The 17,346-nt window shown below is 32.7% G+C and overlaps 1 protein-coding gene across 1 annotated transcript in view; it reads left to right on the forward strand.

Annotated features, from left to right (window-relative positions):
• Fam227b (family with sequence similarity 227 member B) overlaps positions 1 to 17,346 on the forward strand; it is a 69,074-nt gene that overhangs the window by 40,262 nt on the left and 11,466 nt on the right. The window contains exon 10 of the mRNA XM_078049018.1: positions 3,991 to 4,117. Within this exon, the coding sequence (XP_077905144.1) occupies positions 3,991 to 4,117 (127 nt within the window). The remainder of the gene's footprint in view (positions 1 to 3,990; positions 4,118 to 17,346) is intronic.

Below are 17,346 nucleotides of genomic sequence, written 5' to 3' on the forward strand. Positions count from 1 at the left end.
AGTGCAAGAATCAGGGTGCTACATTGGCACTTTAATATTGACATTATTTTTATATATAGATGTGTTTCTTCTTAAAATATATTTCTTTTGTTTCCAATTTAGCTCTTTTATCATAATTGTATTAGTTCTGTCTCATTCCTTATTGCTTTAATTTCACTCTGTATTACTGATAATGAATGAATTAGAAATTTAGGGAACTGAAGTTAACTAAGCCATTGATTACCTTCTACATAATAAATACTGTGCAAGAACCTTCATTAACTCCTCATGTTTGTGTTTTCTGTGTACCAGGTATCACGTTTTTGAAAAACGTGATCTTTGTCCCTATTTAATTTTACTACACTTCTTTAATGCATTGTATATCTGTCCTACACCTGTCAGATAAGAAAACTGGGCCATAATTATCTCACCAAAGGTAATGCAACTAATAAATAACAGAGCCAGTATTCAAATTCAGGTTTGCATGATGCCAAAACCCATCCTCATTCCCTTATACCAATTGACTTCCCTTTAAGAATAGAAAAACTACTGATATTATACAAATATTCCCAATTGTATTTTCCCCTTATATTTTTGTGCATTATAATTATACATATTAGTAGGATTAATTGTAATATTGATTTTAATTTCATACATATTTTAATTTTCAGCCTAACAAAAAAAATCAAGATTGCTTATTTGATAGAATTTCAGAAAGTTATGTGACACTTTTCATTAGCATACCTTTAAGACGGAAAGATGCATTTTTTCAGGTAATGGTAGAAATGAACAGTTATGTTAATTATTTTTAGAGTGAATTAAATAGAAAAAATAGTTATTTTGTTTAAACATATACAAGAACACATTTTGTTACTTTGAAAGAAAAATTGTCTGATATACAGTAAGTAATGGCAATATTTTAAAAGTTATGCTCTTACTGTCACTCCCCACAAGAATATAGTATTCTCATGCCTCAAAGTCTTACAGAATATTTAGTATAATATTTTGTATGATATTAATAATTTGAAAAGTATTAACTTATCCTATATACATTCTTGGTTTTGTTCAATTTACCTACAAATTGATTTATTTTTTTCTTTATGATGAATCATTTGAATAGATTTCCTATATTATACTTAAGAACCAATCATTTGTTACAATAAAATACAATGCATAAAATTATGACTCAAATGCTTGTTTTGATTTTTTGCTGTTATACTATGAATAATATTAATTAAAATAATATTCTTGAGTAAAGTAAAATGAAGAATGTAGAAATGTTATTGGAAATGTTTATATTTAATAGCTAGCATTTCAAAACACAAGCCATATTCAAATACTTTGTTGCTTTGGCAATCTGTAAATCAGAAATACATAATTATTTTAGAATTTGTAAATGTTTTCATTGCTAATGTAGATTTAAAATACAAAGTGTCCTTTATAATGAAAATATATATAAACCTATATTCACAAAGTTTTCAAACATTTATGTTCATCCTTGACCTATCTTACTCACAAATGCATATGTAAAATGTGGTAGCGGACTTGGAATAAAGAAATTCAGCTTCATGTCTGTAATCTGATACAAATTACCTACATAATTTGCTCAACCTCTCAGGTTCATAAGTAGGTTTTTGGTTACATTAAATGTTAAATAATTGTCATGTGGAACAATATTGTTCTGAAAGATAAAGTAGGATTTCCTTTGCTAATATTGAAATTGTTTTTTCTTATTTTCAGGAAAAAAAAGTTAATGATTAAAACTTTGTTGTTAAATTAGCTGAAAATTTAAAAAATGTTTTTTTCTAACCATATTCTTTCACTAATATGTCCTTTTGTGGATTTTATATTAATGTGCATTTACTAAGTATACTAGCCTATCTACACTGCTTGATAAAATAAAGCAACTTCATCAAATGACTCTTTAATAAAGGATAAGGATGAAGTGGTCCCATTAGATATCCCCCATTCTCTAGTTCTTGGTCCTACTTTTGTGATCTAAATGTTCTCCCCCAAGATGTGTGTGTTATTTAATAGAAGATATAATTGTAACATCTCTCAAATCATGACTTGACTTTTTCTGGGTTCCTACTTTAAGTATCTTTTTCCAAAGGAAAATTAGAAGTTGTTTAATCAGGATTCAAAGCCATATTTGAGAACAAAATGTACATACCTTAGTAATTAGACTCATTGACCTATTCTTTCAATAAATCCTCTCCCTGCTTGCATGTTTGAGAACCAGGCCACCTTCCTGTAGGTTGCATATCCCAGCAGGAATATTTAAGTAGAGGTGGAGCTTCATCTCTTCTTGTCCATTTTCCATTATTTTACACTCATTCAACTAAGTGAGGGTTTCATTGCTCTTGGTTCATGTAATTTATCTTACAAAAGCCAGAGAAACTTATTAATGTTTAAGAATGAAAATATTTTCTTCAGTTCCCACTATTAAGTACATTAATATGAACCCAAATATATTTAGTGTGATGTTTACTTCCCTTTCTTCCAGTGTCTCACAACAATATTCCTTCATTCCTTATTCACCTTATTCAATATTTTTACTGTTTACATAATCTTATACACCACAGATATAATATGTGATCATTTCTGGTTGTAAAGATATTTATGGTTCATTCAATAAAATTAAATGCAATACATTACAGAGGGTTTTTTTTCTTTTTCTCATATATCCTCCCACCCCACAAAAAGATCTTGGAGGTCTTAAAAGATACACTATTTTGCTAGCAAATCTGAGTACTATTGGATTAGGTAACCATATTGTTTCTTATTGCTGCTTTAATAAGTTATTATGAACTTATTAAATGTAGTTGTTTAATACAACAGAAATTCATTTTCTTAGCTATAGAGACCAGAAGCCCACAGTGAATCTTACAGGGTGAAAATCAAGATGTTGGCAAGATTGTTTTCTCTAGAAGCCTCCAGGAAGAATCCATTCTTTGCCTCTTCTAGCTTCTGGTGGTGGCCCATAATCTTTTGTTTATGTTTATATCACTCTAGTCTTTGCCTATACTATTATCACATTACTTTCTTCTTTCTTATCTCATCAAATTTTGCTCAGCTTCACTTTTCTAATGACTTTTATGATTACATTTAAGAGCCCACAGGATAATCCAAGATAAATTTTCAAGATCTTTAATTATAACTATAAAATCCTTTTGTCTTATAAAGTAACCTCTACAAGTTCTAGAGATTAGAACGTATGTATCTTTTGCACCATTATTCAGTGTGCCTCGGGGACCTCTAAGGACCCTTCCATTTCTAAAATTTTACAGAATTAAGGGATTACAAGTTGATTGTAAACACTTATCTAAATGAAAATACTAAAATAGTGATATAAATCTCTTTAATATAAAAACTTTAACTTTCTGGATGTAGTCATAACCTGAGAGAAATTTAATGGTTTGGAGATTTGGAAGCTAATGAATACTAATAGTTCTATATATTTGATGACATATGATCATGGTTTTAATATTTAAACAATACTGGAGCTGGGATTGTGGCTCAGTGGTAGAGTGCTTGCCTAGCATGTGTGAGGCACTGAGTTCAATTCTCAGCACTGCATATAATTAAACAAAGTCCATTGACAAAAAATTATTTTAAAAAATACTGATTATATTATGTGAACGCATTGAAATAAGCTCCAATTATTTAAACTTATACTTTTATAATGATAACCTATATACATCATTTTCTAAGTGTGGATAGCAATACTAAGGTTTATGGCTAATACCAAACTGTCTTAATTATTAATTTCTTTCTTTATTTATTATTTTGTAAAATGTTAACACTTAAATTAATGTAATTTTTCAACTTTTTTTGGTTCATGCCCCTCAATTAGAGATACAAAGAAGTAATAAAATGGCTAAATACAAGCCATAAGAAAAAAATATATATATCTCCCAAGCTAGTAATTTCTCTGATAGTTAAGATATGTTATATAAAACATGTTTGTATGTTATATAAAATTAACATAATATGACTCCATTTTGGTAGATATATCCTGATTGTCTGGCACAAGCTATATATGCAACATTCCGGGAAGCATTTCCAGAATCTAGTAACCTCTTTAATGATGAATTTAAAGAAGACCTAGGGAATAACATTTTTCTTTGGATGTCAGGTATGAAAATATTATTTAAGTATTGGTTATTATTTTGGTTCCTAAAATTTGGGGATTGCAGTGTTTTATTTACTTTTCTCAAAAAAAAAAACCTGAGAGTTCTTTGTCTTAGAAGCATCCCATTTTGAAGCCTAGTTTTAAAAATTATTTTCTTCTGAAAATTTTATCAAAATTAACTACTTATTAACTTTAGAAGCCAAATATCTTTATAAATAGTGAAGTCATTATAAAAAATGGATTGCCACAGAAATAAAATAATTTAATGTGTATATAGAAGACAACTATTTTAAGCTGCTCTGAAGAATAGAAAATTTTTCTACAGATTTGTTATAGACTGAATTATGCTTCCTTCCAAATTTATACATTGAAATTCTGTAGTTTTAACCCACATTACACCTTGTAATGTGACTATATTTGAAAATATAAAGATTTGTTAAAGTGAGATCATATATGTGGGTCCTAGTCCAAAATTATGTGTGACCTTATGAGAACAGGGAGAGAAGAGTGATGTGAGCAAGATGACAGAATAGGAGATACCAGTCATCATTCTCCAACAACAAGAATAGCAACAAAACTATTTAGTTATCCAAGAACAAGAATAGTTCCAAGGAGGGATCAGGAGTCCAACTAAGAATCTGCAGCAGGGTACCCATTCTCATGTCAGAGAAAGTGGACTTTAAGCCAGAATTACTCAGAAGAAACAAAGAAGGTCACTTCACACTGGTCAAGGGAATCATCCAACAATAAGATGTAATGACTATAACTATTTATACCCCATACAATGGTGCATCTATGTACATAAAATAAACTATCTTTAATATTATGAATCAAATAGACCACAGATACAATAACACTGGGTGACTTCAACACACCTCTCTTTCCTTTAGATAGAGCACCTATACATATTAGGAGTAAAGGCTCTTCAGATAAATATATATATTAAAAAAAAATATATATATATATATATTGGGGATTGCAGTGTTTTATTTACTTTTCTCAAAAAAAATATATATCATTAACCAAATGGATCTAACAGACATAAATAGAATATTTCATCCATTCACAATGAATTCACCTTCTCAGCAGTGCATGGAACATTTTCTAAAATAGATCATATTTTAGGTCACAAAGCAAATCTCAGCAAATTAAAAAATAGAGATGATTCCTTGCATCCTATCATATCATAGTGGTGTGAAATTAGAAATCAATGCCAGTATAAAGGTCTGGAGTGGGGATGCTCAGTGAGTAGAGCACTTGCCCAGCATGCTCAAGGCTATGGTTTCAATCCCTAGCACCACCAAAAAGGAAAGGAAAGGAAGGAAGGAAAGAAGGAAGGGAGGGAGGGAGCAAAGGGAGGAAGGAAGGAAAGATGGAAGGAAGGAAGGCCAATATAAAAAACAAAACACTCTAACACCTGGATAATAAGTAAATTCACTTTTGAATGATGAATAGATTGCAGAAGAAATTAGAGGAGAAATAAAAAAATTTTACAAACAAATAAGAATACTGATACAACGTATCAAAATCTCTGGGACAGTATAAAGGCAATGCTAAGAGAAAAATTTATAGCACTGAGTTCATACATTAAAAATAGATACCAATTAAATAATCTAACATTATACCTCAAAGCCCTAGAAAAAGAAGAACAAACCAATATCATTTTAGAAGACAGGAAATAAGAGCTGAAATCAGTGAAATAGAGAATTTAAAATAATATAATGGATCAATAAAACAAATAGTTGGTCTTTTGAAAGGATAAACAAGATTGATAATCCTTAGCCAAATTAACCAAAATAAAGAGGGAGAAGAGTAAAATAAATAAAATTAGAGGTGAAAAAAGAAATATCACATACTCCACTGAAATCCAAAGACTCATCAGAAACTATTTTGAAAATTTATACTTTAATAAGCTAGAAAATCTTGAAGATAATAACAAATTCCTATAGACATGCTCGACCCAAATTGAACCATGAGGATATAGAAAACCTAAACATATCAATGTCAAGAAATGAAATTGAAACAGATATCAAAAGCATTCCAACAAAGAAAAGTCCAGGACTGAAAAGATTTTCAGACAAGTTCTATAGGACCTTTAAAGAACCAATACCAATCCTTTTCAAATTAGGTAATTAAATAGGAAAGGAGAAATCACTGCCAAATTCATTGTATGAAACCAGTATCACCCTAATACAAAAATCATACTTCCAATACCAAGACACATCAAAGAAAAAACTTCAGGCCAATATCCTTGATGTACCTCAATGCAAAACTTATTAATAAAATATTGTTAAACTGCATGTAAAAACACATTAAAAAGATAGTGCACCATGATAAAAGGAGTTTACTTTCAGGGATCCAAAGTTGATTCAACATATGAAAATCAATAAATGTAATTCACTGTATAAATAGACTTAAAAACAAGAATTACATGATTATCTCAATGAGTATAGGAAAAGCATTTAACAAAGTGCAACACCAATTCATGTTTAAAACACTATAGAAACTACGATAGATAGGATAGAAGGAAATTTTCTTAATGTTGTAAAGGCTATATATGACAAACCCAAAGTCAACATCATATTGAATGGAGAAAAATTGAAAGTATTTCCTCTAAGAATAGGAACAAGACAAGGATGCCCACTCTTACCACTCCTATTCAACATAATCTTCGAAACTCTAGCCAGAGCAGTCAGACAAGAGAAGGAAATTAAAGGGATACAAATAGGAAAAGAAGAGCTCAAATTATCTCTCTTTGCTGATGATATGATCCCATATTTATAAGATCAAAAAATTTTACCAAAAGACCTCTACAACTGACAAACAAATTTAGTTAAACTTCAGGACACAAGATCAACATATATAAATCAATCATTTTCTTATACTTCAATAGGGAGCCTGCTGAAAGAGAAACTATGAAAACTATTCCATTCACAATAACTTCAAAAAAATAAAATACTTGGAAACTCATCTAACAAATGATGTCAAGGGCTTCTACAGTGAAAACTATAGAACACTGAAGAAATTGAAAAATATTTTGGTATATGGAAAGACCTCTTATGTTCTTAGATAGGCGGAATCAATATTATTAAAGTGGTCATACTACCAAAAACATTACACAGGCTCAATGCAATTCCCATAAAAATACCAAGGACATTCCTCACAGAACTAGGAAAAGCAATTCTAAAATTCATTTGGAAAAATAAGAGACCCAGAATAGCCAAAGCAATCCTGAGCAAAATGAGCAATGCTGAAGGCAACACAATTCCAGACTTCAAAATATACTACAGAGCTATAGTAACAAAAACGACTTGGTACTGGCACCAAAACAGATACAAAGCAATGGAATAGAATAGAAGACACAGAAATAAACCTAAATAAATACAATTATCTGATAGTAAACAGAGGTTCCAAAAACATTTGCTGGAGCAAAGGAAGTCTTTTCAGCAAATGGTGCTGGGAAAACTGGAAATCCATATGTAGAAGAATGAAAACTTGACTTCTGTCTCTCACCCTGAATAAAAGTAAACTCAGAGTTAATCAAAGACTTCAAAAACTGTGAAACTTCTAAAAGAAAATGTAGGCCCAATATTACAATATGTTGGCACAGGAACTGACTCCTTAACAATATTTCTAAATTGCAAGAAATAAAACAAAAAATCGATAAGTGGGATGGAATCAAATTAAAAAGCTGCACAATAAAGGAAATGAGAGTGAAGAGATAGCTTAGAGAATGGAAGATCTTCACCACCTGCTCCTCATATACAGCATTAATATCCAGAATATATAAAGAACTCAAAAAATTGAGAAAAATAAATATATGCATATGTATATATAATCCAATTAATAAATGGACAAAAGAACTAAACAGAAACTTCTCAAAAGAAGAAATGCAAATTGCTGACAGATATATGGGAAAATGTTCAGCATCTCTAGCAATTACAGAAATGCAAATCAAAGCTACATTGAAATTTTATCTCACTCCAGTCAGAATGGCAGTTTTCAAGAATACAAATCATAGTGAGTATTGGCAAGGATGTAGGGAAAAAGTTTCATTCATGCATTGTTGGTGGGACTGCTAATTAGTGCATACATTCCGAAAGTAGTATGGAGATTCCACAAAAAAATAGGAATGAAGCCACCATATGTCTCAGCTATCCCACTCCTAGGTATGTACCCCAAAGGATTTAAAATCAGCATACTATATGGATACAGCCACATCAATATCTATAGCACCATGATTTACAATAGCCAAACTACTGAATCAACCTAGGTGTCCTTCAAGAGAAGAATGGATATAGAAAATGTGGTATATGTACACAATGGAGAATTATTCAGCCATAAAAACAATGAAATTATGGCATTTGCTGGTAAATGTATGGAATTTGAGACCACTATGCTGAGTGAAATAAGCCAAACTCAAAGCCAAAGGTAAATGGTCAAGTGTTTTCACTGATATGTGGAAGCTAGTCCAAAATGGGGGGTGGCAAAAGGGAAAAGGGGGTAAATTCCACAAAACTAGGGGAAAAAAGATGAATGGACTAGTTGAAAGGAACTAAGAGGGCAGGAGAAGGGACAAGATAAGGAAAGAACAGCAGAATGAATCTGACCTAATTTCCTATGTTCATATGCGAATATATCATACTGTATCTCAACAACATAATGTGTATCCACAAGACATTAACTAAAAAGTAAAAATTTTAAAAATTGATTAGCACAAAGAGTAGAAGAAAGGGAACAAGGAAAGAGAGTAGGGAGAGAAAGGGGATATGCTGGGGACCAAATTAGAGCAAATTATATTCCATGCTTATATAATTGTGTCAAAATGAATCCTAATGTTATGTATAACTAAAAGGAACCAATTTTAAAAGCCTGCAGGGACACAGTAGAGGAAGAAATAGAATAAGCACCAGAAAATGTCACTGAGGAGATCAGCATATGTGAAATATCTAGAAATGGCTAAGAACAAAGAAGGGTATGGGTTATCAGAATTCAGCATGTGGTAGGTACCAGTGTAATCCCAGAGGTCTGCTCTGCAAAGTATTATGGCAGTCAAGGTCCTTGTTGCCATGGACCTCAACAGCCCCCACATCAGGCACAGACTCCCTGAAGATTTCAAATTGGCTATCCACTTGGTGTTTATCAATACAGATCTTAGTAGCCTGCTCCATAAAGAACACTGGTAACATTTGCCATTGAAATAACCAACATCTATTGCTGTTGTGAACTTCCTAGAGCGGGAGGTGTTGCTGTGCTCTTACTTCAACAAAGACCCATTATAATGCTGCCAAAGACCACCACACCCTCAAATCTATGTATTCCCCAGATGTTGGAACTGCTGCCTCTCTGTGCATACTTGCACTCCAGGCCCAGACTCTATGGTAGCAGTGTGCATGCCCATACCCTGCATATCAAAACTACCATCTTATTGAACTACCATGCATCCTGGACCCCAGAGCTATAGTTACTCTGCACATGCTTAAACTCAAAACTCTCACTTTACAGCCATTTCATAAATGTCTATTTTATGGACATCAGAGTCACTGCTATAGCAGGAGCATCTTCAAAGCAGACTCCAAAGCAACAGTAATCTGCCTGTGCCCATGCCCTTCACCCCAGATCTTAAGGCAGATAGCCATACACATTGGATACCACAGCTAGTCCACAATGAGAGCATCCCAACCCTAGACCTCAGACATACTATAGTTCTACACACATGAACACGCCAGAATTTATATCCTCAGCACTCCAAAATTGCCTGCACCATCACTAATGCTATAGAAGGGTCATCAGTACCACTGTTTACCCTATACTCTGGTGCCATAGTTCCTCCTTCTGTGCCCATACTTCAGGTCCTGACTCCATGACAGCCTCATTGGCACTGCATATTAAACACTGATGCCATTGCTACAATAAGGATTCCCACAAGGTAGACCTGACCCCAAGTGAGATTTCTTCTGCCATGGGAGAAAAATATTTAAGAATGTCCCAGCAGCCTTTACCACTGAAAACCTTAACAGCCCTCTGAACTGCTGTGAAGACCAATAGACTTGGCCACTGAAAACCCCTGAAATCTTCACCAATGCTGACCTCAGCTAACATTGCAGCAGAGAAAGTAAGCTGTTGAAACTTCATCTGAACCACAGCCACAATACTTCACCTATCTAGCACTTTCTACTCACTCATAACTTAAGTTCTTTCATCACTGAAACCAGCTTGTAAAGTCTGAAAGAGATGAATGTTCCATCAAATGCACAGACATCAGTGCAAGGAAACAAGAAATTTAAAAATATATATATAATACAAGAGCACATTACACCATCAATGGAAGAAAATATTATCCAATAACCTACTCAAAAGAAACGGAGATATACAAATTTGCCTGACAAAGAATTCACATAATTATCTTAAGGAAGCTAATTGATCTAAAAGAGAATATAGATAGATAACTAAGCAATATCAGAAATATAATACTTGAACAAAATTAATTGTTGAATAGATAGCCATTCCAGAGTCTGAGCTTTTAAGGCCCTCAATGTTGAGTCACAGCTAGTTTAGGCCCAAGCTGTTGAGGAACACTGCAGAAACATAGACCCTAGTTTTGTGGTTGAATGGAGGGAAAAATTAAAAAGGATTTAAAAAAAGAAAATTTAAAACAAATAAAAGTGAAAACACAACATGCCAAAGCCTATGTGATACAGCAACATAAAAAGTTCTTTTCTTCTTTACTAATGTGTGTTAATTGGGCATATTAATGGGGATCATGTGATATTTCAGTACATTCATACAATGTGCACTGATAAAATTAAGCTTCCCTTTAGACACCTTCTGCTCTCCTTCCAGCATTGTTATTTTGATAGGAGTTGCATTGAATCTATGCAGTTTGAAAATTTTAACAATATAAATTGTTTGAATCCATAATTATGGAATATATCAACCTATTAAGTCTCCTGTTTTCAATTTGCAAATATTTCAATGAAATTGACACAGGTACATTAGAATAATTGGAAATAATAATTTAGAGATTATATATATTGTTATATTATACTAATTAGTGCATTATAATAAGTATATTATTATATTTTATATACTATAAGTTTTAATTGATGCTTAACATCTGAGATGATGGGAAAAAACAGGTTAATCGCTATTACTTAAAAAATGCATGAGAAATGAACTTTAAAAAGGAAAAGGTTTATTTGGGCTCACACATTTATATATTTCAGTCCATGGTTGACTTGCCCCTTTGTTTTGGTCCTATGCAACATATCATGGCAGGGGGCACATGATGGAGTAAAGATATTCACCTCATGACTGGTATGCCAAAGAAAGATAACAGAAGACATCAGGAGCCCACAGTCCCCTTAGGACACCTAAGACCTCCCACTAGTCCTGCCTCTTAAATGTTTCCCCATATTCCAGTGGTGCCATGGGCTGGAGATTAAGCCTATAACATATGAGCCTTTAAAGGACATTTAAGATCCAAACTATAGAAGGAGGTCTTTTAAAAAACACCTTTTCAAATGAAGTATTAATAACAGAATTTTTCTTTCACCATTTTGAATATAGCGAACACTCTCACTACCCCTGTCCTACAAAGTTTCTAATGAAAACTTGCTGATGGCCTTATGAACATTTTCATATATATGGGGAAACTTTTTTTTTGCTTTCAAAATTTTCTTCATCTTTGACTTTTTCACAGGATAATTGTATTAATTATAGAGAAATCAAGCAAAAGAAAATTAAGAAAGGAAGCAATCAAATTGTCCCTGCTTTCAGATGATATGATTTGATACTTAGAAGACTCTAAATACTCCCAAAAAGCTATTAGAACTGATAAATTTAGCAAAGTAACAGCATACAAAATTAAAAAACAAAACTATTAGCTTTTTCTATACACCAATAATGAAATAGCTGAGAAAGAAACTAGGAAAACAATTCAACTCACTATACCTTAAAAAGGAAAAACAAAGCTAGAAATAATCCTAACCAAGGAGGTAAAAGACCACTATAATAAAAATGATAAAACAGGAGAGAAATCAAAGATGATGCAAAAGTTAAAAAAAAATAGAACTCCCAGAACTGGAAGAATTAGCATTGTTAAAATGACCATACTTCCCAAAGATATCCATAGATATAATGCAATCAACATCAAAATACCAATGTTATTTTTCACACAACAGGGAAAAAATAAACCCTAAAATTTATTTGGAACCACAAAAGACCACAAATAGCCCAAATAATTCTGAACAAAAGAGCAATTCTGAAAGCACCACAGTGCCTTATTCAAAATATACCACAGAGCCATAGTGACAAAAACAGCATGGTTTTAGAAAATAACAGACATGTAGACCAGTGAAATATAATAGAGGACCCAGAAATAAACCCACACATATACATGCATCTGATTCTAAACAAAGGTGCTAAAAGCATATGTTGGAGAAAAGATAGCCTGCTGAACAAAGGGTCCTGGGAAAACTGAATATTCACCTGTAGAAGATCAAAACCAGATCTCCATTTCTTCACCTATACAAATTTTGACTACAAATGGATCAAAGACCTGAAACTACTTCAAGATATAGGTACACACATCAATTTCTGATCAAAGACCTGAAACATTGAAACTACTTCAAGACATAGGTACACACATCAATTTCCTGAATAGAACCTTCAATATCTCAGAAAATAAAAGCAAGAATTAAAAATGGAATTATAGTTTAAAAGCTTCTGCATGACAAAGTAATCAATCAACAGACAACCCACAGAGTGGGAGAAAAGCTTTGCTAGTTATTCATTTGCAAAAAATTGTTATCCAGAATATATAAAGAATTCAAAAATTACACTGTGTACCTATATGAAAATCAAAGCTATCTTGAAATTTCATCTTATTCTAGTTAGAATGCCTGTTATCAGATAACCAAAGGATAACAAATTCTGGTGAAGAGAAAAAGTAACCTTATACATTATTAGAATAGAAATTAGTACATCCACTATGGAAAAACAGTAGAGTTTTTTCAAAATTTTAAAAAACTAACATGGGATCCAACTATATGCCATTCCTGGGTGTATACCTGAAAGTAAAGAGATACCTGCATACCTTGTCTTTATTGCAGCCCTACTTACAATAGTCAAATAGAGAATCAGTCTAGATACTTGTCAGTGGATGACCAAATGTGGTACCACATTTTCTTTATTTGGTCACCCACTGACAAGTATCTATAATAGAATAATATACATTAAATATAGAATTAAATAATCTCATTTGCCAGGAAATGGATGATGCTACAAGATCAGCATGTTAAGTAAAATAAGCCTGACACAAAGAGACAAATATTTTCTGTGTTCTTTCATATGTGGAAAATAGTACAAAACAAGGCAAAAACAATATCAGAAAGGAGAAGAGAAGGGGACTTCGGGTGGAGAGGATACAGAGACAGGGAGGATGCAATTAAAACATGATATATGCATGCATGCAAATATCACAGTGAATCTTATTAATATGGATAATTAATATAAGCTAATGTTTATAATAGAAAATAAAGGAAAACATGCAAGGAAGGAAACAATGTAATAACAAAAATAAAGCAATCAAAGCATTGCCAAAGGACTTAGACATTTTTCCAAAGAGAAAGAGTCATCATGTATATGAAAAAGTACTCAATATCAATAATTATCAAGAGAAATGCAACTCAAATGCTCATTGAAATAGCACCTCAATGGCAAAAAGACTATTATCAAAAAGTCAAAATATAATAATAGTCTTTGGGGATATAGAGAAAAGGTAACCATTGTGCATTTTGTTATGCCAGACACTATTGGAGGTTACTCAAAAAATTGACAATAGAATATGATCCAGCAGTTCTATTTCTGAGTATATATCCAAAGGCAATAAAAGCACTGCCTCAAAGAGATCTGCACTCCTGTGCTCACCACAGCATTATATATTCCTAAAGTGCAAGAAGTAAAAGAGCAAAGGAAATAATCAAGAACTTGGACAGAGTGCCTAAAGAATGGGAGAAAACTCTTTGCCACCTGCAACTCAGATGGAGCATTAATCTCCAGGATATACAAAGAAAAAAACCTTAACACCAAAAACCAAAAATCCAATGAATAAATGGGCAAATAAACTGAACAGGCACTTCACAGAAGAAGACATATGAATGTTCAATAAATATATGAAAAGAATGTTGAACATTTCTAGCAATTACAGAAATGTAAATTAAAACTACACTGAGATTCCATCTCACTCCAGTCAGAATGACAATTAAAGAATACAAGCAACAATAAATATTGGTGATGATGTAGGGATATAGGTACATCCATACATTGCTGGCAGGACTGCAAATTTATGCGACCACTACGAAAAGTAGTATGGAGATTCCAAAAAAAAATGGAATGGAACGCCATTTGACCCATTTATCCCATTCTTCAATATATGCGCAAAGGCTTAAAATCATACTACAGTGATGCAGCCACATCAATGTTTATAGCAGCTCAATTCACAATAGCTAAGCTATGGAACCACCCTAGGTGCCCTTCAACAGATGAATGGATAAAGAAAATGTGGTGCATATACACATGGAAATTATTCAGCCGTAGTAAGACTGAAATTATGGCATTTGCTGGTAAATGGATGGAACTGTAGAAAATGCTAAGTGAAATAATCCAATCCCCAAAACCAAAGGCCAAATGTTTTCTCTGACATGTGGATGCTGACACACAATAAGGGTGATAGAAGGGAAAATGGGACGGGGGTGAAGAAGAAAAGTTCATTTGATAATACAAAGAAGAGTGAAGGGATGGAAGGGGAAAAGATATAGGAAAGACAGTACAATGAATTGGACATAACTTTCCTATGTTCATATATGAATACATGACCAGTGAAATTCCACATTATATACAACCACAAGAATAGGAATCTTAATTAGAATAAGTTATATTCTGTGTATGTATAATGTCAAAATATACTCTACTGTCATGAATATCTAAAAAGATCAAAAAAGATAGTCAAACTGGGCAGTGTGACTCATGCCTATAATTCCAGCAGCTTGGGAGGCTGAGGTAGGAAGATCTCAAGTGCAAAGCCAGCTTCAGCAAAAGCAAGGCACTAAGCAACTCAGTGAGACCCTGTCTCTAAATAAAAAATACAAAATAGGACAGGGGATGTGGCTCAGTGGTCGAGCGCCCCTGAATTCAATCCCCAGTACCCCTCTTTCCTCCCAAAATAGTCAAGTTGTAGAAATGACAGTTTCTGTCATTGGATAATGGATAAAGAAATTGTCACACACACACACACACACACACACACACACACACACACCAAATTTGCTATTTGATCATAGTGAATGATTCTTTTAATGTGCCATTAAATTCAGTTTGATGAAGATTTTTTTCCTTCAATAATATTCTTAAGAGATTCAGCCTGCAGCTAACTTGCTTTGATGTTTTATATTGAGATACACACACACACACACACACACACACACACAGAACTATTTTATTCAACCTTCAAAACAAAGGAAGTTCTGCCATCTTCAACAACAACATAGATGGACCTAAAAACATTATTATGCCAAGTAAATTTAGCCTGATACAAAAATAAAAAATACTACATGATCTCACTAAAGTTGGAGTCAAACTCAATGAAATAGAGAATAGAAGAGTGCTTACCAAAGACCAAGGAATAAGGAGAATGGGGAATGCTTAGTTAAAGAGTTAATTTGCATTTATAAGTTAAAAAAGTTCTGGAGACCTAATGTACATGATGACTGTGGTTGATGATACCACGTCACGTCCTTGAAAGTTTCTAAGAGGGGTAGAGAGAGAAGATGGGAGGGGAGGGGAGGGGGATAGTAGGGGATAGGAAAGGTAGCAGAATACAACAATTACTAATTGGGCATTATGTAAAATTGTGGATGTGTAACCGACGTGATTCTGCAATCTGCATTTGGGGTAAAATTGGGAGTTCATAACCCACTTCAATCTAATGTATGAAATATGATATGTCAAGAGCTTTGTAATGTTGTGAACAACCAATAAAAAAATAAAAAATTTTAAAAAAAAGAAAGTTTCTAAGAGAAGTATATCTTAAGTATGCTCACACCAAAATAGAAAGGTAATTAGGAGATGATAAATGTTAATTAATTTGATTGTAACAATAATTTCACACTGTATACGTATATACAAACACATTGTACACCTTGAATATGGATAACTTTTATTTGTTAATTTTACCTCAATAAAGAGGGAAAGGCAGAATGTATGTATATATAGAAAGGGTCACATGAGGACACGTTAAGAAGGTAACCATCTGCAAGCTAAGGAGAGGCCTTGAGAGAAACCAAACCTGCTAACACTTTGATCTTGGATGCCAACTTCTACAAGTGTGAGCAAATAAATTTCTGTTGTTCAAGTCCACCCAGCCCATGGTATTTTATGCCAATCCTAAAAAACTAGTACATATTTTTTAATTCAAAAGAAAAAATATTGCTGAAAACTGGTGAAATTTTAAATTAAACGACAAAAAAGGGACAGAGCAGACAAAAATTATAACCCAAACTTCTAACATTGTTTTCTAAAAATAAAGAAACAATCATAAGTGTGATGGGGAATAGAGTTTGGAAATATAAAAACAATCCATGTATATGCTGTATATAAGAAACTCACTTTAAATATAATGATATGTGTAGTTTAAAAGTAAAAGCATTGTACACTGGTTCAAACCCATGTAATTTTAAATCACAGAGAATGAACGTTAAAATAAATGAAAATTTTAAGGAATCAATGAAGAAAACAGGGTAATACTAGATGGAATGCAGAATGTAAAAAAATAATTTAATGCTGGGGTTGTGGCTCAGTGGTAGAGCATGTGTGAGGCACGGGGTTCAATCCTCAGCACCACATTAAAATATAAATAAAATAAAGGTATTGTGTCCATCTCAACTTTAAAAAGAAAAGAATTTAAATGTATAACAAATTTATAATATAACTTTACAAAAAGAATTAGGGGGGAAAGGGAGCTTACTATGCAACTGCAAAATGGTGTTTTGATTAGAAAAACTAAAGACAAAATAAATTATATATGAAAACTGTACTTTAGCTGGTAAAATTAAGGAAACATGAATTAACAGTCCTAAACTGCTTCATTCATAAACTGGGGCTCAACAAACAAATGATGGTGGAGGCAGGTTCTTACAATTATAAAGCAAAGTTATAGCTAAGCAAGAGACAAA

The sequence above is a fragment of the Ictidomys tridecemlineatus genome, chromosome 5 (genome assembly GCF_052094955.1).
Source record: "Ictidomys tridecemlineatus isolate mIctTri1 chromosome 5, mIctTri1.hap1, whole genome shotgun sequence".
Lineage (NCBI taxonomy): Eukaryota > Metazoa > Chordata > Mammalia > Rodentia > Sciuridae > Ictidomys > Ictidomys tridecemlineatus.